The 27,849-nt window shown below is 40.8% G+C and overlaps 1 protein-coding gene across 1 annotated transcript in view; it reads right to left on the bottom strand.

Annotated features, from left to right (window-relative positions):
- LOC114664544 (mannosyl-oligosaccharide 1,2-alpha-mannosidase IA) overlaps positions 1–27,849 on the bottom strand; it is a 560,924-nt gene that overhangs the window by 321,091 nt on the left and 211,984 nt on the right. The window contains 1 exon segment of the mRNA XM_028818706.2: positions 14,273–14,369. Within this exon segment, the coding sequence (XP_028674539.1) occupies positions 14,273–14,369 (97 nt within the window).

Here is a 27,849-nt window from a genome sequence, read left to right as displayed (position 1 = left end):
AGCACTTCCAAAGGTTGAAACCTAATAAATTCAAGACATTGCCAAAAAACAGAAGTTTTCCCTAATGCCCCAGCGAGGGATTCAGCTGCAATGTCAGGGGGACCTGCCCCCCTGGGTTCAACTTGGCACAAAATATAAAGAACACATGAGGTAGATAAACTATTAAAATAAGACGATAACATACAATTAATAAACTCAACAATATAAACTAAGAAATATATTAAAAAGAAAACAAGAATATAATCAATAATAACATTTACAAAATAACCTTTGAAAGATAACAAAAAAGACTGAATACAAAGAAAAGAAACTTGAATCAGTGACGAGGGACTGCTTTGTTTTGATGTGCATTTAAATAAAGCTGCATCTTTGCTTATATGCGTCATGTAGTTAGTAATTTGTAATATTTGTAGCTCATGTACCTGTGAACTTGTTACATGACTCCAGGATGGAGAGCGCTATATAAAAATACACAGGACTGACTGAATTGAAGTGCATGTAATAAGAACAAAGTGAATTAAAGTTAATCATTAGACACAAGACACAATCACACATATTGAGCCAATTCTGAGCCCCCTGCCTTTAGAATGAAATCCCAGCCAAATGGGCACAAATCTCCTCACCACCGTCAATGGACAACACGCCACATAGGGCAGTGTAAGTTTTCTCCTGGTATACCCTGGAGACTTTTTTTTGTTAGATCTGACTGGCTTTGCTCGAAACTGTGAACCCTCTTAAGCCTCAAAGGTGATGACATTGTCTGCACCCCACCCATCATGAAGGTGCCACGCAGCCATGCTCGACTTCATCATAAACAGATGATGGAAGCCCCGGAGGAAACTTTTTGCGTAGGCAGCAGAAGGCAGGAGGTGAGTGCAAAAAATAGCATATGAGGAAAAGAAAAAAAAAAAACGAGCGGCTGTGCTGCTGAATAAATGATTTATTGGAAAGTGGATCCAGTGATTTCATCCTCAATCAAACAGAGATGAGAAATAAAAGGACACCATGCTGTAAAATCAAATCGTGGTGCGTTCAGCGGTCTGATGTCTGTCAGGCGCTGCTTCTATAAGCAGCCGAAGATTTCGCAGTTCACGTAATGTCAATACATTTTGGGAGTGCTTCTTTTCTTTAATTAACAAAGATATACTTAGAACAGCGACTTTATTCTCTAATCCCATTCATTTCTGAAGATGTCCCTAGGTTGTTTGAAAGTCATATTTATCCACATACAGTGTAGAGCTAATGATGGAAGGAAAAGCAGCCAATGCACAGCAGGCAGTCAAAGAAAGAGGGGTGAATTCTAAGGTGCTTTATGATATGGATGTGCTATTCTGGGCCATGGTTTGCATGAAGACAAGATCTGAGCCTCTTGTAACAGCTGGTTGAATCCTTTGACTTGCACATACATTTAATTATGGTCAGAGGAATGGCCTTCCTCATGGGACATCAACACACAAACCCCATGGTCTCTCTTTTCCCATTCTATTAGCCCTCAGATCAGATAAAACCTGAACTGTGTGTCCATTTCTGAAACCCCGTTATTCCGATATGAAGTCACCCAGAGCTGGAGACCAAGCCAACAGCACTGAGGCACAACGGACTGAAGCTCTCATTGCTATGATACGAGTGCACTGCTGTAGCAAAGAGGGTATGAGGCCTCCTGAAGGCTCCTTTGTGTCATTGTGCCACTTGTCACACACATGTGCTTGGGAGGCAGTCGATGGGCTTGACTAAATATGCTGACACACCGGACCGGGGGTTGACAGTGTGATGGGAGTGTGCACTAATACTTTTTCTCCTCCTCTACAGATCCACAGAAGGGAAACCAACCTAAATTTGATTCTGGTTCCTCCACAAACTCCACTTATGGTTTTGGCTCATCAGACTTCCCATCCACTCCCAGTCCTGTCCTCACTTTCGGGTGCAGTCCCACAGTCCCGCATCTTCCTCCCTGCCTGCTCTACAGCTCCACCCCATTTGTACTACTTCAGACACGATTGGACTCCGTCTAGAGAGACTACACGATCCTTGGTGTAAAATTTTGCTTGCATCTTTCCCATTTTTTTCCAAGTATATTGGGTGGATCACAAAACCTTTTTATGGCTCTGTGTTTTCTCATTACACGCTGTATGTTACACCTTGTATACTGTTATTTACATTAAGAATTTAAATTGTTTATATTTGATGCCATTATATTTAAGGTTCAAGCTGTTCAATTTAGTCTTGCTTGCTTTTCTATTTCTGTAAAGTTTTTATCTTTTCACTCTTTTTTTGCATAATCTGACAAGTGAAGCACATTGTACAAGTGCAACTGTCATGTCATGCCATTTTCCAACCCCTTTAATGCAGACCAGGGTGGGACTGGGGGTCTGAAGCCTATCCTGGATAGCATAGCATGCAAGGCAGGAACAAACCCTGGACAGGGTGCCAGCCACACACCAAACACACACTAGGGCCAATTTGTAATGTCACCAGTTCACCTAACCTACACGCCTTTAGACAGTGGCAGGAAAGTGGGGCACCTGGAGGAAACCCACGTAGACATGGGGAGAATAAGCAAACTCTACACAGGGTGGATCCGGGACACAAACAGTGGTCTCCTAACTATGAGGTGGCAGTGCTACCACTGCGCCACCCTGCTGCCTGTGTACAACTGTATAGTATGTGGCAAAGAAAGAAATCTTGAATGTTGACCTGCACCAAGAATCAAAACCTAGTGACTGGGCCGAGTTTGAATCATGGTCCCCGGAGAGGTGGGAATCACTGTGCAATAGTGCCACTTTTTAAAGCTGTTTGTCCTTTGCAGGGTTATAAGGATTCAGTATTCAGAAATTGTGCCAGTCCTCCCTAAGGCATACTCACATTTAAGCCCACACTGGGCCAGTTTAGAGTCACTATTGACCTAACATGCTCATTTTTGAAGTGAAATGGGAAGAACATGCAAACTAAATCTTGGCGTGGGATTTGAACTAATGACTCAAGGCAAACAATTACTCTAATCACTGCACAAAAATACCAGTCGAAATACAGCCAATCAGTTCTGATTTTGTATTGTGCCAAAAAGAGTTTGGAGTTGGATTACGCTACCAGAGGAGTGAAACGTTGTACCACAACTAATGAAGAAACAATAAAATCTCACTGCACTTAACAGAAATGAGAAATTCTTAAAAGGTGTATCAGCTCCTTCTGGTGATGGAGAAGGCTGCAAGGCCAGGCACAACACCCAGTTGCTTGCTGCCATGTACTTTTCAGGATAGCACATGACCACATCTGTTGAAATTCCACCCCTGGCTTACTGTATTTGAGCAAAAAATTGAACCTGTCTGGGCTTTCCATATTCAATTCTGCACTTTGTAAAAAGCAGGAAAAGTTCAGAGACGATTTGTCCAAGACTGGCATGTGATGGCGTCCTATTTAACCATATCTTTCATACCAGGCAGCAGGTGGATCCTCCAAGACATGGAGAAACTAATGAAATGGGCAAGAAGAGGCCTACTCTGAAGAAGGGCACAATCGCTGAAACATTCTGTTTCTACCTGGATGGCATTACAATTTGATTCATCGCTGAGAAAGCAGTCAAGAGCCTTGGCAAGATCTTTGACTATAGCCTCAGAGATGTAGTGGCCATTCAGACAAACATCAACAGGCAAGTCAGGACTGCCTGGCAGATTCAAGTCCTGGGGTTTATCAGCACAGCATCATGTCATGTTTCCTTTGCTTTTTGCTTGTTTACGATGCACCTTTCACATTGGCTGAGACAATGGAGAAGACAGTAAGCATCTACCTCCTTAGTTGGCTTGGACTGCCACACAGCCTGAGCAGTGCAGATCTGTACAGGAGGAGTAACAAGCTACCACTTCTATTTAACAGCGTCACGGAAGAGTTTGAGGTCTCCCACACAAGAGAAGCTCTGCAGTACAGGGACTCCAAAGATCCCAAAGTCTCTTTGGCAGGCATCAAAGTCCATACAGGCAGGAAATGGAGAGCCAGAAAGGAATTGGGAGATGGCAGAGTTAAAAGTGCAGCACAGGGCAGTGGTCAGAGTACAGTCAACGGGACGAGCAGTGTCAGGCCATCTGCCAACACCACAATACAGAAAGATGTGGGACAAGGGGAGGGGTCACTCCATCCAGGAGGAATTGCAAGCAGCAGCAGAGGAAATACACAACAGCAGAATGGCAGGTTATGTGACAGCTGGGAGCATGGATAAGATAGAAGAATGTAGCTGGAAGCAAGCTGGTAAATGAGCTGGACTCCAGTACATTACATTTTTGAACGAGGCCATCTATGATGTCTTTTCCAGCCCAGAAAATTTCCAACTTTAGGGTAAGTCTGAGGCACCTTCTTGCCCTACCTGCTCTGGAAAAGGGACACTAGAATACTTCCTCAGCAGCTGCCAAAAAGCACTGGCAGAAGGTCACTAGATTAGATTAGATTCATACCTGGTAGCATGGATTGTGGACTATCTTAAAGACAGACCTCAGTATGTGCGTGTTGGAACTGCAGGTCTGACATTGTGGACAGCAACACAGGAGCGCCGCAGGGGACTGTACAGCCTATATACATCGGACTTCCAATACAACTCAGAGTCCTGCCACGTGCAAAAGTTCGCTGACGACACTGCTATCGTGGGCTGCATCAGGAGTGGGCAGGAGGAGGAGTATAGTAACCTAATCAAGGACTTTGTTAAAAGGTGCAACTCAAACCACCTACAACTGAACACCAGCAAAACCAAAGAGCTGGTGGTGGATTTTAGGAGGATCAGGCCCCTCATGGACCCCGTGATCATCAGAGGTGACTGTGTGCAGAGGGTGCAGACCTATAAATACCTGGGAGTACAGCTGGATGATAAATTGGACTGGACTGCCAATACTGATGCTCTGTGTAAGAAATGACAGAGCTGACTATATTTCCTTAGAAGGCTGGCGTCCTTCAACATCTGCAATAAGATGCTACAGATGTTCTATCAGATGGTTGCGGCGAGCGCCCTCTTCTACGCGGTGGTGTGCTGGGGAGGCAGCATAAAGAAGAAGGACGCCTCACGCCTGGACAAACTGGTGAGGAAGGCAGTCTCTATTGTAGGCACGGAGCTGGACAGTTTGACATCTGTGGCAGAGTGACAGGCGTTGAGCAGGCTCCTGTCAATAATGGAGAATCCACTGCATCTACTAAACAGTGTCATCTCCAGACAGAGGAGCAGCTTCAACGACAGACTGCTGTCACTGTCCACTCCACTGACAGACTGAGGAGATCGTTCCTCCCCCACACCATAAACATTAACATTATAAAAGTTACTGTCTGTTATACCTGCATTGATATCACTCTTTAATTTAATATTTTCTTTATTAGTATGCTGCTGCTGGAGTATGTGAATTTCCCCTTGGGATTAATAAAGTATCTATCTATCTATCTATCTATCTATCTATCTATCTATCTATCTATCTATCTATCTATCTATCTATCTATCTATCTATCTATCTATCTATCTATCTACTACCGATCGTGACGTGACCAGATGCTGAAGGCTGTTTCACTATTAGTGGACACCACTGCCTCCCTAGAGGACCTTTTGAAGGAAGGGGTGCAGCCCAAAACACATCTCAGACACTCATGATTGGCAGCTAATGGTCAACCTGGGCAAACTGGTCAATTTTCCAGTTCATATTGCAGTAAAATCTTTGCGACTGGACATAGTCACCTCAAAACAACTCACCTTGATCGAGTTTGCAAGACCCTGGATTTGCAGGACCCTGGGGAGATCAGATAGAGGAGGCATCTGAGAGAAAGCAAAGTACCGGGGACTTTGGGAGGAATGATGAAATCCGCCTTCTGGTTTAGATGTGCTGCAGAGGCTATGCTGGCCAATCTCTCTGCAATGTTTACACACTGCTTGGCATCAAGGGGCTTTAAAGAGATCAGCCATCCAAGCAGCAACAGAGGCTGCCAGGAAGAAGTTGGGTCCTGATAAACACCGCCTGGGCCTTCTTTGTGAAAGTGTCTGATGTGACCCGATACACTATATGATCTTACTGATTAGGAGTCCCAGTGCACCTTTTTAAGACTACACTGCATCACACCTTCCAAAGAATTCAGGGCGGTGGCCATTATGGAAAGCATAGTAAGATAACTAAACGACTCAATAGTGGTCACTCTCTGTATGGGGTCTGCATCCTCTCCTTGTGTCTATGAGCTTTTTTGTTTTTCTTCTGACATGTCAAAGAAACAGGGTGACTATGAATTGTGGCATTCAGTACAGGGGTGGCTTCCGCTTTGGGCTTAGTCTTGCAGGTCAGGCCTTATCTGTATAAGCAGTTAAGGAAATGGATGAATACCCACCATGACAGTCAATTGTCAACTATCGTAGATAACCTGTCTGCCCCAATAAAAAAAAGTGAGCTACAGATCAACAAAATGACAAGAGAGCGTGAAGGGCTGTGAGCCCAAGTGCTTGTCACCTCTGTTCCATTCTCCATGTCATTCTGTTTTTTTGAATGGTGACATGCTTTGTCTGTGGTGGGCTGGCACCCTGCCCAGGATTTGTTCCTGCCTCGCGCCCTGCGTTGGCTGGGATTGGCTCCAGCAGACCCCCTGTGACACTGTGTTAGGATATAGCAGGTTGGACAATGACTGACTGACTGACTGACATGCTTTGTGGGGAAGAAAAGAAGGAAAACCACATATTAACCACCCGCCCAAAGATCAAAGTGCTATAGGGACAGCCATTATGTGAAAAGCAGGTCCCTGGACCGCTCTGGACTGTAGGTTCCTTTATAAAGAATAAACCCTCTCTAAATTATGGCATACACACCCTAGAATATAAAATCTGTCACGGCGGCAGCTCAGCTGCTCTAAATGTGTATTTCTCTTGAACCCTGAAGCGGAAGAGCAAACTGGAAATCTGAATAGCAATCTTCAGGGAGTGCCTCCTCAGGCATTGCAGGGGGAAAAAGAAAAAGGCTGTGCAGAATTTCGGTCATTTTCAATCCTAGCAAGGTTAAATAATGCAACGGTGCAGGCAGCCACTAGCGGAAAAAAATAAACACGCAGACCAAGCGGCTCCATTGTGCGCCTGCCTTTGATGAAGTCTTCCACTGACAGATTTGAACTGATTTGGACAAGGGCAGTCTTGCATTGTATTTACATTCCTCCGGCTCTCATCGTCGTCGCCTGCCAAGCACACTTTGATTCGTATTGCACGAGGCTTGGTGGCGGCCTGCGAGGAACTCATCACATATCTGGCCTCTAATTTCTTTTTGCTTTTATATTTCAGGTGAGAATATTTCATCCACCTTGCAGCAGAGAATTTCTCAAATGGCAATTTCAAAATTCTCATCTTAAATAAGCTACTGCCACCGAAATACCAGAATGCCAGGATAGAAATGAGGATATACACTAAAGCACTGAATTGGTACTTAAAATACAATATTAAAAAGCTCTAGAGATATGGACGTGTCACCAGAGGTGCATATGCTTGCATTTGTCACCGTTTCAAGACACCACCTTTAGGAGTATTTGGAAATCTTGATGGCAAATTTCTTTAAATTAAACGTGAAGCAGGTGAGGGCATAACTGAGGATAAAAGGGCAAACAAGGATAAGATTATACACACACACACACGCACACACACACACACACACACTATATTCAGGAATAATTCAGTCCCTTTCACTTTCTGCACACTTCATTGTGCTGTAGATTTAATTTTAAATAGACACATTTGCAATTTTTGCCCATCAATCTACACTCAATTACCCATAATTGCCAAAGTGAAAATACGTTTTCAGAAAGGTTTGCAAATTTATTAGAAAATCAAAATATGAAATCTTTCATTCATACAAGTATTCAGACCCTTAACTCAGCACTTTGTAAAATCCCCTTATTCAGCAATTACAGCTTTGAGTCTTCTTGAGTAAGTCTTGACAAGCTTTCCACACCTAAGTTTGGACCATCTATCCCATTCTTCCCGGCAGGTCCCCTCATACTCCATTAGATTGGATGTCGTCTTCAGGTCTCTCTGTATATGTCCTAGGGGCTTTGGCTGGACCACTCAAGAACTGTCAGAGATCTGCCCCAGAGCCACTCCAGCATTGTCTTGGCTGTATGCTTCGGGTGATTGTTGTGCTGAAAGGTGATTGGTTGCCCCAGTCTGAGGTTACATGCACTCTGGAGCAGGTTTTCTTCAAGGACCTCTCTGTATTTCACTACATTCATCATTCTCTCAATCCTGACCAGTCTCCTTGTCTCTGTTGCAGATAAGCACTCCCATAGCTTAATGGGGTCACCGCCATGCTTCACCGAAGGGGTGGTATTAGGCCAGTAATGAGGAGTCCCTGGCCTACCCAAAGAGTTCAATTTGTGTCTCTTCAGACCGGGGAATCTTTTTCTTCACACACACACAGTTCTTAAAATGCCGGCTGGTAAGCTCCAATTGGGATGTCATGTGCCTTTTACTCAAGAGCAGCTTCCCTTAAGCCAGCCTCCCCTAAACACCTGATTAATGGAGTGCTGCTGAGATGGTGGTCCACCTGGAAGGTTCTCAGCAAATGACTTCTGAACCTCTGTCTGAGTGACCATTGGATTCTTGTTCACCTCCCTGACCAAAGCCTTACTTGTCCAGTTATTCCGTTTGGAGAGTCCTGGTGGCTCTAAACATTACAATATAACTTATTTTCTTGTATAGCACTCTTCATTGAATGCTCTGTGAACAAGTCTCAGTCAAAATACGAGTATTGATTAATAAATACAGAACTGGTACACATATAAATGCAGGTTTGTTTAAACACACAGACAACAAGGTAGAAACTGATAAAATATAAATGGAAACCAGCAATATCTGTCCATTAATTAATTGCTGAAATTAATGTCGGCATTAGTGGTGATTAAAATTATAAAAGAGAAAATTTAAAACAAAGTCACAGGCCTGGAAACGTTGACCAATTGTCGCGTTTTCCATAGTGGGATCTGTGCTGTCTGTCCAATCTGAAAAGAGAATCTTCTTCCATTTCATAATCATTAAGGCTATTGTGCTCCTGGGAACACTCACGTTTTAGAATTGGTTTTCTACCCTTGCCCTGATCTATGGCTCACCACAACTTAATCACAGAGCTCTTCACAGAGCTCCTTGATGTCTGTCCTGATGTACGGTTTGAATCGTGGACATTCCGAATGCAGGTGTCTCATCAATTCAGTTGTCCACAGGTAGACTCCAATCAAGTTCTAGACACATCTCAATGAGAATTAAAGCAAACAGGATGCACCCAATCGCAATCTGGAGTTGAATCCTTAAAAGAAATGAGAGATTTCAGTGTTTGATCATTTAATCCATTTGCAAACCTTTCTGAAAACATGTGTTCACTTTGTCATTGTGGGTTACTGAGTGTAGATTGAGGTGCAAAAACGGCAAATGTATCCATTTAAAATTAAATCCACAACACAATCAGGTGGATCCTAGCAAGTGAAGGGGTCTGAATATTTTCTGAATGCACACACACATAACACACACATCAACAATAAAAGACTTTCGGTGCATGCGTCACCAATAAAAGTAGTATGGAAAGAGGGCTAAGGAAAGCATCAAGCTGGTTTGTGCATTCTATTAAAGAAACTGAAGTGATTTATCTTAATCCACTCTTTCTTATCATGGTGTTTGGACATGCAAGTAAGAATTTCACTATACTCCGTAGACATGTCTATACTACTACATACAGTAGTTGAAGCTGAAATCTTCTCACCTTATAAAAACCTTCTGGGTGAGATATTAGGACACATTAAGAAGTAGCTGCTGTGACAGACAGCCAGAAGGCCATCATAGTGGAAGGTCTGGGGGAGCAGATATACACAGGGCCCTGCAGCGAGCCAAGATGCATCTACAACCCAAGGGGGGCCCTGCACGGCTCCATGGGAGATGGAGTCTGGCACAGCCCTGTTGGGTTCGGTGGCAGCTGTCAGGGGAAGCAGCAGAGCCTTACTTTGGGCTCTCATCACACCTGGGAGCGATTCCAGACCGTGTTAACAAGCCACCTGGAGCACTCCCAGGTGCCGCTTAAAATAAGCCGCCTGCCTTCATTTCAGAAGCCAGAATCGGGAGGAAGAGGATGATGTTTGCCGAAGAAGGAGTGGAGGAAAAGAGAGAGAGAGAGAAAGAGAAAGCCAAGAAGAAGGCAAAAGAAAGTGCTGAACAGTGTATTGGGCCTACTGTGCTTATTGGTGCTTGATTGTACACTGTTGCTGTGGGAAACGGTTTGGGAAGCGTTTCCCACTTAATAAATGTGTGCTGTGTTGTGGACTTGTTCCTGGTGTCTGGCTGGTGCTCCCTATAAAGGCCACACTACCTAAATAAGCTTGGTAGATTAATGGCCTCCTATCATTGGAATTTGTTATCCATCAATAAATGTACTCCACTCACTTAATCCAATTTCAAAGTGGGAAAGAGTCAGAGGCTTTCTTGGCAACATTACTGGCAAAGCAGGGACCAACCCTGAACAGAAAAGCAGTCCATCACAGAGCACACTCGAGCTCCCTCACATCCTTACTTGAGATACTAGTCACCCTACAAATGTGAATAAAAAACTGGACTAACCAAAGAAAAATGAACACAGACGTGGAGACAATGTGCAAACTCCATAGTGACAGGGGCGGTGGCGGGATTTAAACCACAGGCTCCTGTCACTATAAAACACATTAAGCATGTCTAATATGTATGCGCATATGTACACAAGCACACCTGCAACACATGAAGTAGAACACTGACTATCTGAACCAGCAATTATCTAAACCCCCCAAAAAATATCACAGTATCCACTCTCAATGCCCTGGTGGTTACGCTGAAGTATTACTCCTACCTCTTAATGCATCACTTTCCGATTATCTAATCGAAGACACATGCAGCATAGCTGCAGTTCCTCAAGGTGGTCCCAAATATTGGTTTTGGATGAAATTTCTAACTGGAATCACATTTGCAATTTTCCAGTTATCAGGCATTTGTCCCCTCTTTTGCTGCAGTGCCGGAGATTCCCCAAAGCCAGAATAACTTGGCTGCTTTTAATGTCCTTGTGCAGTGTGATATTTTCAGTTTTAATTTTTAATGATGCTTTTATTTATCCATTTCTTCAGTCTTTTAGTTTCATTGGCTTTTGCAAAAAATGCCTGTAAAGTGACACCGCCTGTCATTTAGAAGTGCTGAGTTTTCACTTCCCCATTTTGTGTTTTCTAGATAATTCCTCTTTCCCATAAAGTTTGCTTTACATAAATTATAAGTTTTCAAAGAGGATTTAAAATTTTATCACTGTAACTTAAATTATGAATAACTTCTGTTTGTATTATTCAGTCTTTATTGGTCTAAAACAGGGGTGCTCAATCACGGTCCTGGAGGGCCGCAGTGGCTGCAGGTTTTTGCTCCAACCATAATTGCTTAATAAGAAGCACTTATTGCTAAGGTAACACTTCTGCTTCACTTTAGTTGTCTCGCTCGTTAAGATTTTGAACGCTTATTGCTTATTTTAGTCTTAAACAGCTGTATTCTTGGTTGTTAATGGCTCCTAATTAGCAATAACATTCAAATAACAAAAGAGACCAGCATTTCTCCATTTAGCTTGTTACCATTTACACCTGTGTGTATTTATCATGCACTATTGGGTTTAATTAAATACTTGGAAGGAAAGTGAAGAGAAAAAAGTGAAGGACTGAGAATTACTCCTCCATTTTAGCCTTCAAATCATTTGGATGATATCCTTACAAAGGGGAAGAAAACCTAGGATATGAGAATTACCTGACATAGCAGAGTTAAAGCACCAACAAGCCATGAAATTAAATTATTGGCAAGAATTGCTTTCTAATTAAGTAACAGGGTTAGAACAAAAACCTGCAGCCACTGCGGCCCTCCGGACTGTGATTGAGGACCCCTGGTCTAAAAGATGAAGTCCTGACAGAAATCAGACTGGCAAATAACTTGCTTTCTCACCCAACAACATTCTCACTATTTCAATTTCCTCTTTTGTATTTGTATGAAATTCCACATGACCACTACATCCTCTTTAATGCACATGTATTATCTTCTTATGTAATATGCTACTGTTGCTGTCCATTTGTCTGTCCAGGATATTAAATCACCTGAAGCTCGCAAACCATTTGAACTATTGACCTGAAATTTGAAACACATGTACTACATGACGGCTACAATCCACTTTCGAGGTGGGAATTATTACTCATTTTATTTTTATTTTATTGTAGATTCAATTCTTGGCAGCAAGCAGCAGGGCAGCTGTGCGGTGCATGCATATGGGTGCAGTTCTCATCCCCTACCGCTTTCACCATAACATCTCCTACATGTTCATATCTTAAATCATTCTTGAGGCAGATTGAAAAATTAAAGAAAATGTACTAAGTAACTGCAACACAAACACTGACTTAATCAGTTTTAATGCGAAAAGATGCAGACGAAAGAAGAAAAGAAGTGGGCTGCTAGGGTGGAGAAAGGAAGAGTTGCTTAGGAAGCAACAAGCACATCAACCTCCGAGTAAACGAATGCTAAACACACAGAGAAAGAGGATGAAAACTATGAAGAGCGCACTCAGCATTTATGACAAGCTGATGCAGCGCAAAAGAGAATCGCTCAAGCAACTGAGACCAAAGAACAAACCATACAACAAAGACAGGCCGACACTGAGCGAAAGAAAATCGCAACAGCAAATGAGACGGAGGAAGAGGCTAATCGACGTCCACAATCAGTGGTGAAACGTGCCAGAATTGCAAAGGCAAATGAGACCCAACAAAACACCATTTGGTGACGACAAATAGGTGCTAATGGCGTGAGAATAGCTAGAACGCACTCAGTCAAGTGTATTCGTGCAGTGTGCCGATACTGGCTTGATTAAATAATTTGATATTGTTTCATATCTTCATCATGGTGGAACAAGTGACAGAAAAGATGAGGAGACAAAAGGGGTTCTACTTTATAATGTGCACTGATGGAGGATTTTGATGTACGTCTCTCAGAATCCCCTCCTCATAAAGCTTGTGCTTCTGCCCCCTCCTGATGTTGACCTAATTTGTTCCAAATGACATTAAGAGCCCCTTGTATGTCCCAGCTGAAGACAGGTCAGGACTCTCCAAGAGAAGCGCTGTCAAACAAGAAGGGGTGAGGCCTCCCCAGGAACCTCTGAATGGGAGTGGAGAGGCAATCAGCTTGGCCAGTTAAGAGGCACCATCGTGTCAGAAGGAGGCCTTATTCATTTAAAGATCTCCATTACATGAAGCCTCATGAAGGTTTAATCTAAGTCAATTTCTGCTCAGGCATTTTGAGTACTCTCAGTCAAAATACAATTAATTTTCCTTGTTCTTTTTATTTCATGCACCATTTAAAGCTTTTTATCTACTTAAGTGGCTTGAAATGACTACTTCTTACAAAAATTATAAAACAAAGACAAGACTAAGCTAAATCAACTTTTCTCCTGGCTAGTTACCAAACTCCCATAAAATCAGCACAGGATTTCCTGGCAGTAACAAGATGTCCGCCCCTTTGTTGCTCAGAATACAGCATTTACTGCACACCTTGAGGCTGCCTGGATGGAAGGTGGCACGTCCTCCAGTGCCACCTAAACAATACAAAGACAAGGGTAGCAACAAGAAGAGCCAGTTGACCTGGTTTGAGTGTAGGGATAAGGAGGCTTGACATGAGGGGGTGTACCTGGCATGGCCCAGTGTCAGTGGGCACAGAGGTAAACCCGGGACACCTTCTCAAAAGGCTTTAGGGATTCGATGTGCAAATCACCTGCATATGATGCCAATACTGGACAATAAAGAGTGATAAATTAATTTTTGAACGATGAAGTGAATTCAACTCCAAATTCACAGGATGAAGAAACAAGTTTGTTGATGCAGGTTTGCTCCTGATGGCTTTTCAGATGACTTTCTTTCTCAGCACGCGTGGCAGGCATTGTGGCCTAGTGGTTAAGGTAACAGACATTAAACTTAGCAGCTGCTGGCTCGATCCCAACACTAAGTCACCATGTGAGCCTGAACGACTTGTCGTTTTAAATCTAAAATGACATGAAAAGAGTCCAGTAGCTAAGTATTTGTAAAGTGTCTTGGGGTGGTGTTCACTGCATAAAGTGAAGATTCTTTTTTGCACCTCTGTTTTAAATGTTCCTAAGTGACATCACCAGAATTTACTGTTCTAACCTTATGCAGTTTGTAAATTCATTTCATACCATCATAAAAGGCATGGCCACCATGACACTTAAATCAAAGCATTGTCATAAATAGGCCTACTCACCAAACATGTTGCCAATGTGCCCATTTTTGGTCAAAGGTCGCAGCTCATTCTTCCCCCAGGCATATAATTTATAATTATCCCAGGCAAACTTCATCATCTGTAAAGCAAGAAAAAAACAAGCGTTTAGTTTTCTCAAATGGACATTTAAAAAAAAAAAAGAGGTATAAGGAACCACTTTAGCGAATCACTACCTTAGTGAATAGACAAGGCGCATCATTGAAGAAGAATGGGTTAAAAATCAGCACAGAGACACAAGGACACTGTGTACTGAAAAAAAGAAAAAGGAACGAAAAGACATTGTGCAAGGGAAGAGAGAGCAATCACACCAAATAGAGAGAAAACTTGGAGCCTGAAGGCTAAAAAAATAAATAATGCATCATAATTACAATAAAAATAACTGAACACACCAAAAGAGATCATCAGAGAGCACATCAGCTGTTAAACTACAAGAAACTCGCAGACCCACACAAGCACTTGACGGTTACCTACCAACAAATAACTACAATAGACAATAAATTATATAATGCACTTTAACGTTGTCAAACCTGCCAGAAAGCACTGGGTACACGGCAAGAAAAAGGGGCCTCACATTTGTATTTTTATATTGAATATTATATTAACATATAAATATACTAGGGGGCTTCACTCGCCAACCTCCCCTCACTTCGCATCTCTGCCACTAACGTATGTGGATTTCACTTTCACCAAACAACAAATCTTTTAATTCTCGCAAATATGCCTCTTCATTGGGAAGAAACACAACTTTTCCCTGATGGCAACATGAATTAGACGATCTACAAGTCTCCGACTTAAAGTTTAAAGCCAAACAATATCTACATACTTCTGTCATATCACATATGTCCATATATTCGATCTCTTTTCGCTTTTACCTTTTCATCAATATCGCATTGAATTTTGAGTCCGTGTTTGGAATTACATCGTGACAACGCAACGTATAACTGCCCGTGTGTGAATATCGTTTCTTTCTCTCTACACGAACTGTGTCTGACAATAGCATTCACACAAATGAGAAATGGTTGAACCGTGTGTGGTTGTAAATGCTTTAGATGTGTGCAGGACTTTACCAAATCTCTTTGCATAAAGTCTTGTCTCATGGGACTCGAAATTTTTGCTTGCGGGATTTAACATTCACTAAACAACAAATCTTTTAATTCTCGCTGATAAGCTTCTTCATTGGGAAGAAACACTTCTTTTTTTTTTCCCTGATGGCAACATGAAATAGACAATCTACAAGTCTCCGACTTAAAGGTTAAATCCGAACAATACATTCGATCTCTTTTCGTTGTTCTGTTCTTTCACCGAGTAATAATTTCCATTTGTTTGCACTAATGCGATCTTTACTATCCTTTTTTTGAGACTTTCAAATTTTAGTACTTTCATTATCTCTAACCTGCTCTGCATGTGTACTGCGCCAACGTTTTTGAATTCTTTACGACGTTCTACTTTGTCATGTACACTTTGTCTTTTATTTCCCGCCCTGGGTGTGGTTAAATCTCTTGGCACAAAGTCTCGTCTCGTGGGACGTGAAAGTGTATCTCTGAAAAAGACACGTCTCGTCTCTCTTCCCAAGATTTTTTTATATAATAGAGAGACATATGTATACATATATACATACTGTACATACAAGGGCTGATTCAAAAGTAATGAGACTGACTTTTTAATTCAGAATTGGATGACTCAACAGACTCAGAACACTTTTCCAAAGTAGTGCATTTCACATTGAAATCATTTTTTTTTATAATGTTTCAAAAACAATTCAAAGACAAGTAACAGACTATTTTGCAAAATCACTTTTAGCGATGCGGCTATGTTGTTTTTCACTTCATCATCATCAGATGTGAGAAGGTCCTTAAGAATTAGTTTCTTTATTAATTATTAATTTCTTCAAGTCAAAGAAGAGTTACTTATTCTAAGTGAGACAATGCTTTGGTGTTGGAGTGAAGCTGAAAGCTGTGTTGTGGGAGGCACAAAGAGTCCAGGATCACACAGATGTCGCCATACAACCTGCTCTGCTACTAACTGCTAAGAAACCACCACAACATAAAATGAGTTGCTTTATTATTGTGAGGATCGCAGTCTGAGCCAAACTATACAATGCAGCCTGATATTAAGACATCAATGTATTTAATCATTCCTGAATCAATCCTGTGGTGTAATTTATCTTTGCCTGAGGCAATAATCAGTAAAAAAAAAAAAATTAACCGTTTGGATTAACTGGACTGATGGACCCCAAAGCTTTTATAAGAGAAGCATGGAGTTACAGTTTTCGAGTTCATCAGTTTCAAAGCAATACTCACAGTAGGTAAGCATCAGTGGTCACTATTACTAAAACAAGGTTAGGACCTGACTCCCTATTAACAGCATTTCAAACATGCACACTGAGCCATGGATTTAAAACCACAGCAGGTGCAAAAGACCACTGTGGGGTTGCAGGGCCAAAGCGGGGTGCCGCCTGGGCTTTTTATTTGTAAAGTGGAAATTGGGCTTACATACAGTACCTGGAATTAAGTCAAATGTGCTAATTACTGACATCGGACTCGCCTGGGGTGCATCTTACCTTATAGTTACATTTACGTATTTGTCTGATGCATGTTAAACAATCAAGATCAAGTCTTTCTTTTGTCTAATCAAAAATCACAAGTCGAAAAGTCAAAGTAAGAAACACAAGCCAAAATTTAGGAACTGGAAAATGTAATTAGCACTACTGCACATGGACAAAGAGTTTTTGTTTAGTTATCCGCAAACTCGGACACATCTAACACATCAGTCGTTATAGCAGCATTCTAATGATGTTAATTGTGCAACCTCCAGGACTGTGCTACACAGCAACCATCTTCAACATGGAGATGAAAATAATACAGAACAATTCATAATAACTGAACATGAAGCCCACATTGAAAATAAATGACAGAATATGAACCTGTGCCTCAAAAAAAAGATAACTGTATAAAAAATATGAAACACCCGAATCCTGACAAAATCTGCACTCCCATAGCAGGCCGGTGGAGCTTCACTTCTCAGTTTGCCGGGTGGGAGGCTTTATTTAAATGCTTTGGGTGGGAGTGGACAATCGAGGAATAAGATGTGGGATTAAAATAATTTAAGTTTTCCGTTTGGTCTATAACATCAGAACCATTCTTTTTAAGCTACAGTTTGATATTCTGGGTGGTGTGTGCCAAAAATAAAGTCAATGATATAGACAGTGAAACCCGCTCCAGTCATGCCAGAAAAGATTAGTGTGAAACTGCATGCTGGCAGAGGGAGCAGAAAAAAAAAGAGTGTCAATAATGATGAAAGGGGTCTTCAAATCTCAATATAAGAAAAAGAAAATCAGCATAAATGGAAATATATAAAGACTAATAAGCATTTGTGTCTTGTCAGAGACTAGTCTTGAAATGGCTGCTTCGCTGTACAAGAAAGAATGGACTAGATGGTGAACTGTTGAACGACAGGTTGTTGTAACCAAGTAAAAATAAAGCACACATTTATAGAAGCATATGGCACAGTTGTATAAAATGAAATAAAGTAAAGTTAAGACATACTAGTTCACTGAGGTGAAGAAAAGCGGCAACAAGTTGCCTGTTGGTCAGAACTTCACTGCACTCTGTATGTGTGTCAGTACTACAAGTGCTACCGTTTTGTGATCACTTGTTTGTGGTGATGTCTAGTGCACGGCTTCAAAGTGTTACAGTACAATAACTCTAACTGGACACATTGACTTGTCAGTCATGCACTAAGGTGGCATTCACAACAAAACAAAAGTGACAAATGACTTAAAAATCTAACAACCAAAAAATCTGAATATCCTAATGATAATTTCAATTATTAGGATATTCACAGTCTCTGGGAACAGATTTATTGAATTTATGCATTACTGTGTTGACACTTAGAGGCATGTATGCTAGTGGGAGTCCCCCAAGAATTGACTTGATGCTTTGTGGCACAAGATGTCATTTAATTGATTTAGCAGAACTGAAGTGGGTCCTGTGGATGTCAGTGGGAATGGAAAGTAAAAATAAAACATGTGCAGTCATCTAGTCCATGGTTTTTGCTATCCTGTGTGGTTTTTCTCCTAAATTCTAATTAATTTGGTTCAAATTATTTTTTATGAAGTGAATTTCTGCTTCTGGCTTCACCACACCACACACAAGAAGTGTTCCATTCTATCTACGTACGGCTCTTGGATGATGACACTTAAATATTTGTCACAAATTGAATGTTGTGTGTATATTCCTAAGCCAAAAATGCCATAACAATAAGCAACATTCCGAAAAATAGATAGATAGATAGATAGATAGATAGATAGATAGATAGATAGATAGATAGATAGATAGATAGATAGATAGATAGATAGATAGATAGATAGATAGATAGATAGATAGATAGCCCTTTTATTTGCTCCCATGGAAAAAAGTTTTTGATACAGAAAAGCAAGGGAAGCTAACTGCCAATGAAGACAGTATTTATTCAAAACACTGTGCACAAGCATGCATTTTCTGCTTTTAAATATCCACCTTAAAAAAAGGATAAGAGTCTGTGTATCTGTGTGTTCGTCTGGTCGCTATGTCTCTGTCATTCCAATGGATGGCACATCATAAACATTAACATGCTTTTACGAATCCCATAACAAATTGCATATAACTGAGACATATTCATTGTATTTGTCACTGCAACAAGTGACTCATCATGAAATCCTGCTGTACTGCTTTTTATTACTACAAATGTTTGTGCTGCACCATCTGTTGGAAAGACAAATACAACACTTTTTATTACTGCATGCATTATAAAATACATTCCAATAGATAAGGCACTGCAAACGTTAATGCTGAAGTCCATGTTGATTACTTAGATTTCACCCCATCTTAGATGGGTAGCACACCAAGTGTTACTTAATTCAATAAGGAGTTACATAAGCATACAAGTTACTTGTGTACACAGAAGCATAGAAGCGTGTAAGTTATTTACCCATTTTCTCATCTTTCTTTTGCATTTACAGCTGTAAGCATTGCGCACTTGTCCAGTATCACAGCCTTCTTTCCACAGACAGCAGCACATTTTAGGTTAACAGATGCCTCTGTAATAGCCTGATATGAGTATGGGATCTGTGTATGAATATTTACATTTAATTTTAAAAATGTTTGGTATCCAAATGTAAAGACTTGAACCACTGCTTTTCAATTAAAGAATGTCATTCATGTTAAACCAAACTTTTCAGTCTTTGCAGGGCTCTGCCAAATGCTTTGGACCACTTGACACTGTGAGCTGGCACTGACTCTTCTTCTTCTTTACTTTTGTTTCCCTCCACCAACTGATCGCCCGCTCATCGTCTTCTCACCTCGACTCACTGAAATGAGTCTCTTTTTGTTACACGATTTTCTGATAATTGAAAATGTGTTTTTACCTTGAGAAATACTAAAAACGCTCTTTTCGGTATCCAAAATGCCACCAATAATAATTCAATTCAGGTTACTTCTGTATAGCGCTCTTCACTGAGTGTAGGCACAGAGTGTTACGACAAGTCCACAGATACTTCACAAATTAATAACAATTGATAATGAAAACACAAAGACATTTATTTATTTAAAAAGACAGGAAACAAAGTAGTTTGAAAATGACTGGAGATGGAGACCAGCGGGATCTGTTTATTAATTAATTGTTGAACTAAAGGCAGCTGACAATGGAAGAGATGAAACCAAGAACTCCAGTTAGCAGCATCCCTGAAGAAAATAAAGCTCTGATGAATATGATATGTCAAACACAATGTGGGAGTATGCAGGATTAGATTCGATTAGATCTCCGCATGTTTTAATTTCCTCCCTTACCCACTCACGCTGACTTTTCATCTGCTTGCTTCTCCTGGTGTGGATCCCACGGCTGCTAACAGGCCACATGAAAACCAAAGGCGTTCATCCCAGGCTGGCACAGTACAGCTACAGTCGAACAGAATTTCCACTCAGCCATCCAGCCCTGCACATCTACAGAAAGTCAGCAGTTCATTGCTGTGCTCCAGCACTTAGGATCCCGGCCAAACAGAAAGATGCTGGATCTAGGCTTTTATTATTTTTTTTCTTCAGCGATTTATAGGACTAATTTCTGGCTCTTTTGCAAGGGATGGATGAGGTGAGGGAGTTTAGAAAGAGAGTGAGTGAGAATACAACACGGTCAACTGGCAGACATCCTCCCTGAGCCACCACACTGCCGGGATACAGAGGACAAGGAGAGTCATTTCTGTCTCTACCACATCACTTGGTGCTCTAGTAGGACAAGCGAACTGAAAACTAGAGGGGAGAATAGGCATAAACATACTGTGTGGGGTCCCATGTTATGGGCCTGCATTGTGGTCAGCAACAGTTTTACTAACTCTTCTACTGAAAAGTCCATCCTCTGCAGCAAACTCCTGTCTCTTTAGATTTGTTTAATGAGTGAATGGCTGCAGTTACCAAGGAATGAAGAGTATTATTTCACAAGTGGAACCATCTGGAATCAGCCTTGGCCACTAAAGTGTCATTATCAGGCAGGTACCTGCAAGATGGCCATATGGATGTACTGGCGCCCTATTCTGGACTCACACCTGCCTTGCATTGATGCTGAAACTAATTCACAAAGTCACATACTGCTTTTATTTTTTATTTTTGCAATTCAATAATAGTGTATTTTCCATGTTATATTACAGTATAATATTTGCCCACTGCTTCTCAACCTCTTTCACATTCATATAACGCAGATGACATGCCAGCACAAAACCAGTGCACCACAGTCATGTCCACGTTTAAACGGTGCCACACAAGTGCCCATGGGAGACAACTCTGGGTAATTCCAACCCAAGCCAAGAGTTGGCACTGTCTTTTAATGTCTCTCCTCTTCCCATAACCACAGGTCAGAAGATTGACAAATCAAAGACCTCCGATGGTTTCTGGTTAGTGGTCAACTGGGCCCACCTTTCACCTGTCTTCCTGCTTGATAGCCACCATCACCACCATCTTGAGTTTGTCTAGCAGTAGACTCACATCTGGAAAAACGTTACTCTGAGAAATTTTAAATTGCTATTGTTATTTTTCTGCCAACAATTGTACAGGGATCACCGCTGGTGCTCCCCACCTTTAGGATCTCTCTGTCTTTAAAATGAGCATAACGTGGCTCCCCAAACTATTCATTTAAATGTTTTGAAGATAATTTCAATGTTTATAGCACCTTTCATAGAAGATTGCATCTGGCATGTATACCACGGCCCAGTTCGTTTGTCTGGGGTGATTTTTCTCCACCTACTCCAGTTTTTGCTCCACATCTCAAAATAATGTGCAGCTCTAAACTGGCCCAGTGTGACAGCCGATGAACTAAGACCCCATCAAGCGCTGATTTCCACTTTGCACCCTGCACCCAGTGCTGCAAGCAAAGGTACAGCGACAGGAAACACAAAATGGCCAATTGCCTGGGGACCCGAACTGGAAGAGACCCCCAAGAACATCCATTTAAATTTATTGCAAAGATAAGTCTGCTGGACCCCCTCGTCCCTTGAAGCATAACAACAACAAAGCAGTTGGAACCCCCCCTAAGGTGGTGTGCTGGGGAGGCAGCATTAAGAAGAAGGATGCCTCGCGTCTGGACAAACTGGTGAGGAAGGCAGGCTCTATTGTTGGCATGGAGCTGGACAGCTTGACATCTGTGGCAGAGCGACGGGCGCTCAGCAGGCTCCTGTCAATTATGGGAAATCCACTGCATCCACTAAACAGTGTCATCTCCAGACAGAAGAGCAGCTTCAACGACAGACTGCTGTCACTGTCCTGCTCCACTGACAGACTGAGGAGATCGTTCCTCCCCCACACTATGCGACTCTTCAATTCCACCCGGGGGAGTAAATGTTAACATTATTCAAAGTTATTGTCTGTTTTTACCTGCATTTTTATTACTCTTTAATTTAATATTGTTTTTGTATCAGTATGCTGCTGCTGGAGTATGTGAATTTCCCCTTGGGATTAATAAAGTATCTATCTATCTATCTATCTATCTATCTATCTATCTATCTATCTATCTATCTATCTATCTATCTATCTATCTATCTATCTATCTATCTATCTATCTATCTATCTATCTATCTATCTATCTATCTAATTTAATATTGTTTTTGTATCAGTATGCTGCTGCTGGAGTATGTGAATTTCCCCTTGGGATTAATAAAGTATCTATCTATCTATCTATCTATCTATCTATCTATCTATCTATCTATCTATCTATCTATCTATCTATCTATCTATCTATCTATCTATCTATCTATCTATCTATCTATCTATCTATCTATCTATCTAAGGGGCCCAATCTCCACTGTGAGAGTCTTTGTGGTGAACGCTACTTTTGTTAGTAAAGTTAAATGTAATCAGAGTTGATAAGGGGGACTTACATGTCTGCAAGATAAAATGGGTTGACTCCGTTTGTTTAGACAATTTCAGCCATGTCTGATTTAGCTTCAGTCAGTCTCTCCTGACCTCACTGCGGTCAAAACCAGCAGCATAGTTTCAGCTACATGGTGAGTGGCTAACAGTGATATGGGGTTCTAAGAAGTCAAAATGTAGTCCCCTCAGCAGTCCTGACTGCTCCTATCACTACTGGCTCTGGTGAGAGAAGTTTTCCATCTTTAAAGCTGATGAAGCTCTTCCTTGAGATCGACCGCGTGTCAGGAGAGGCCCTCAGCCCGAGCTTTAACTTCAGTGGCGCGCAGTATTCAAAGATCTTTGGACCAGGAGGACATCGTGGCTGCATATGCTGTAGCCAAAGCCTGCAAACAGCCATTTTTTGAGTTCCGGTAATAGCTTTTGTTTTTTAAATTGCTATTATATCACTTGTTAATTTATTTTTTAAATATTATGATGGGCAATTTGTACTTATTCTTTATTACCATGTGCACCTTACATTTATTTGTATTTCATCTTATGTTCATTTTTTAAATTTGCTTTATTTAATTATTATTATTTTTCTACTTTCTATATAAATGTATTTATTCTGTTTTTTTAATTTTAAATTCTCCCTGTTGAGCTTATTAATTTAGACTCTTTGCTAAAATAACAGTAATAGATTTTACCATGTCGAGACTCTGGGAGGGTAAGTTGGAGGGCCCCCATGGTGATTTTTGCCAACCCTAAGTCCCTAGAATTGTGTCTGGCTGCCAAAATAAGCACTGACATCTGCATTAGAAGATGAATGAATGGATGATTGGGTGGCTGAAATCGGAAGATGCTTTACACAACAGCATATAAGAATACAATTTAAACCAACGAAATGATGACAAAAGAGTGGTTGTGATAATGGAGGCCTTCATGTGTTTAGCGAGTTTATTGTTAAAATGTGACCATCAGCAGACAACTAGGAGAGTTCTTTATAGGGGGAGACAAAAGGCGATGGAGCCTCTGACCACAAGCTTCACAATGTGCTTATTTAATATCCCCTCAGCATGGCACTGCAGGGCCCAAGAGACTAACACCCATCGCCATTCTGCCAGCTGTCTATTGATTAAGAAAAGTCCTTCAGATACAGTCAGGGACCTGCTGACTTGGGAAGGAGAGGCAAACTTAAGCTGGTGGTATATCACATAACTTCTAGTGGGAGGGGATGTCAAATGTGAACACTGCAGTTGCTGAGGTTGACACCAGAGGATGTCAGATTGCATGACTAAATATAATGGGACATGACAAATTAGTGAACTCTGCGATGACTATCCACCACGGTTTAATATTTCCTAAGTGTCACAAGCTCACCCTTTTCTCTGACCACCCGACAGAGGCAGTACAGTATGAATGTTTCCAGTTACGACAACCTTAGCCACAATTGTTCCATTCTGTGGTGCTACATAAAGAACAAGACATCAAGAAGGACATCAGGGAGGTGGCCATGAAACCAATGGTCACTCTAACAGAGCTTAAGAAGTCCACTGTTGAGATGGGAGAATCTGATAGAAGTACAACCATCTCAGTGGCACTCCACCAATTGGAGTTGCTAGATGGAAGCTAGTCTTGGGTAAAAGCTATATGACGGCATTTAAAGGACGCTGAGAGCCGGAGTACAAAGATCCTCTGCTCTGGTGGGACAAAAATTGGTCTCTTTCAGCAGATCTCAAAGTACTATATCTGACGAAGACCAGGCACTTTGTTTGTTAAAGGTAAATTTCGCACAAACATTAGGAAGCTGTTCTTTACACAGAGAACCAAACACACTCAATTTGATGTGTTTTTAGAAGAATTAAGAGGATAGGACTGGAGAGCTTTGTTGAGCTGAATGGCCTGTTCTCATCTAGATTGTTCTAATACCATCCCTAAAGTGAAGCATGGTGGAGGCAGCATCATGCTATGGTGTGCTCCTCAGAAACAGGAACAGAAAGACTAGTTAAAATTGAGAGAAGGATGAATGCAGAGCAGTCCTTGAAAAAAAAACAACTTCACATGTGACCTCAGACTGGGGCGGCAGTTCACCTTCCAGCCCAACAATGACCTGAAGCAAAGCGCCAAGACAAGGTCCACCTGACAAGTCCAAGAGTCCCCGAACATCTGTGGAGAGACATGAACATGGCAGTTTACAGACACTTCACATCCAACAGAGGCATGAGAGGACCTTCCAAGGAGAATGGGATAAACTGTCTAAATCCAGCTGTGCATAGCTTGTAAAAGAAACGTACCCAAGAAGACTCAAAGCTGGGATTGCTGCCAAGGGGGCTTCTACCAAGTCCTGAATTAATGGTCTGAATACTAATATGGATGAAAGATTTCACTTTTTGATTTTTAATAAATTTGCAAACCTTTCTGAAAACATGTTTTTACTTTCTCATTATGGGTAAGGACTGATGAAATTGGAAACTTATCTATTTAAAACTAAATCTACAGAATCATAAAGTGTGCAGAAATTGAAGGGGTTTTAATACTTTCTGATCCCACTGTACTGTATATATAGATCAGAACTGGGTCTTATATCAGCATTACTTCAAATATTCTAAGCCAAAATGACGAAACATCAGAATTAAGACCACAGAAGCACAAACCCAAGAGTTCTGGGCAAAACTTAGGCTGTGTGGTCTTTTTTTTATTATGAATGCCAGCAACAACAAAGTAGCATTCTTCATCGCTTATTTTTGTAAACGGTTTGCGAGACTGGATTTAAAAAAAAATGTCTAACACAGTGAATTTAATTAGCCAAGTAAAAGGACTGCACTCGGTCAAACATGCTGCCAACATCAAAGCACTGCAGCCCACTGCTCCTTTGGAACTTAACTTTTTTTCAAAAAACAGCACAAGACAGTCTGTCAAAACACCCTGAAAGCAAAACCCATTAACCTGATATTCGAGGACCACAGTACACCATGTTTCCACTTAAAACAGCTGAGAAAAGGCATATGTTACATTTTATACACTCTATCCTAAATCTAAGCTCGCTAGAAAAGGTTCAAATGTTTGAGGTCAAAACACTCAAGGAGTCTGTGGTCATTTCAGCAATCTGTTCACACAAAAATACTGTCGATAAAGAAAGGGCAGAAAAGATAATGAGAAATAATAAAAATCAGTTATCAGTATTAAAGTCGGCACTTATGACACCCGAAAAAAAGCAATAATTGGTATCAATTGGGTTTTGGTGTATCCCTATCCCAAACCTCTTCGTTTTGTCTTGAATATGTCTTTCTCAGTAATAACAGGATGTTGTAAAAACTAATAAAAATATAAAAGTGACATTACACTGAGTGAATTATGAGTCCGTCAGACATACTGTGCTATATCTTATTTAAATAAAAACTGACAACACGTTAATACTTTGAAATATGAAAAACAAAACGCCAGCAGTCAGGCAGGTGTGAACAAAAAGCACAGTCAGGTGAGCGTCTGGGAAGATTGCCTCCCAGCTGATTTAAACTTACTATGGAAGTACAAAAATAAAAAAAATGAAATGCACAACACTCTGTTGTTACAAAACCATCCAACCAGTGGCTGAACACTCCCCTCCAAACAATGCCATGCTGTGCAAGGAAATATCCACCGGCCCACCCGCTTACCCAGGTCAGGGGGCCAGGGAGCTGGGCCTTACTGTGGTCCTGCTGGGAAGAAGGTGGGAAGCAAACTTGAATGACATGTCATTTGATCACAGGGCACACTCACACAAATGTAGAGTTGATAATTCACCTAAACTGCACGTATATCCCTGAAGAAAAAGAAAACTACAAAACAAAAACAAAAAAAAATCAGGAGTGCGTTCCCCTCAACTCTCTCGTATACTGAGATAAAGGAAAAGGCCATCAGAACTACTTCCAGTATTTCTCAAATATCATATATCTTTGTTTCTCATCATAAATAATTTATATTAGCGATACACAATCATTTCTCTCTATTTATAATCAAAACTTTATATTAAAATGATATTTTCGCACTTAGGGAGGTCGAAAACAGTGGTGGAATTTTTTCATGACTACATATGCATTACCTAGATTACATGCAAAGTAAAAAGGCATAGTCACCTAAAAACATAGAAAAAGTGTTAGTATTATATAATACTTGTTGCAATAAATTGATATAGGGAAAATTACATTTAGCTACATTTAATTATAATAATGATGGTGGAAATAAAAACAAATATCATAAAATTAAATGTATTACCAGGAACATAACGGGAACATAGCAGCTTTTTGTTCCCATTACATCTTTACATGGCATGTTCAATGTTTACACATTTTTATTAAACTGATGATGTATAAATTAAAATTAATAATACTTATTGAAAGAATATGTGTTATATTGAATACAGTTTTTAATATTGTGTACATGATGATACAAAAATTTCGGATGGTTGTTTAAATAAAATACTACTTCCAGTTGAGTAATTTTTCTCAAATTTCAAATCTGTTTGCTTTTTATCATTATAAATATCTATACAAAATTTGAATCACCTATCTGTTATTATAACCATAGAGAGAGAGGAGAGGTTAGGAGCAGGCGCTGATACAACACATTGCCGTACCCACCACATGACAAACCAACTCAGAATCCCACATTAGGACCCGACTGCAGCCACACAACGCATGACAACTCAGCACCACACCAGTTCAGTTGGAATGGAACAGTGTGAGTGAGGTTTTCTATGGTGGCTGGTGTGCCAATTCCTGCCACCAACCCCCAGGTTTTTCCCTGCAGGTTGGAGGGCCTACATTGCAGGGCTGAATCCCCAGGACGGAGCAATTGCAGGTTAAGGGCCTTGCTCAAGGGCCCAATGGAGTAGACTCACTTTTGGCATTTTACAGGATACAAAGTTTACTTGAAAATTAGCAAAAGTATTATAAAAAAAAAGTATATCAAAAGTTGATAGGATTCCTTATTTGTGATATAAAGCAGGGGTGCAAAATCTCACTGACCAAGGTCAAAGTGTTTTTGAGTTATTGTGTTTACAACAGACAGGCACACATACACACTTTCAAAAATGGTATGTTCAGACTCAGGAAGGTCTAAAATGTTAAGATTCATCAAAATCTTGAGGTTGAATTTTTTCACAATTCCTATACTTTCTTTATACTATGTACCCTGTATATGAGAAAGTAA

Source organism: Erpetoichthys calabaricus, chromosome 14 (genome assembly GCF_900747795.2).
Source record: "Erpetoichthys calabaricus chromosome 14, fErpCal1.3, whole genome shotgun sequence".
NCBI classification, from domain to species: domain Eukaryota; kingdom Metazoa; phylum Chordata; class Cladistia; order Polypteriformes; family Polypteridae; genus Erpetoichthys; species Erpetoichthys calabaricus.
Note: the sequence above shows the minus strand (reverse complement) of the source record. Positions and strands in the feature narration are given on the sequence as shown.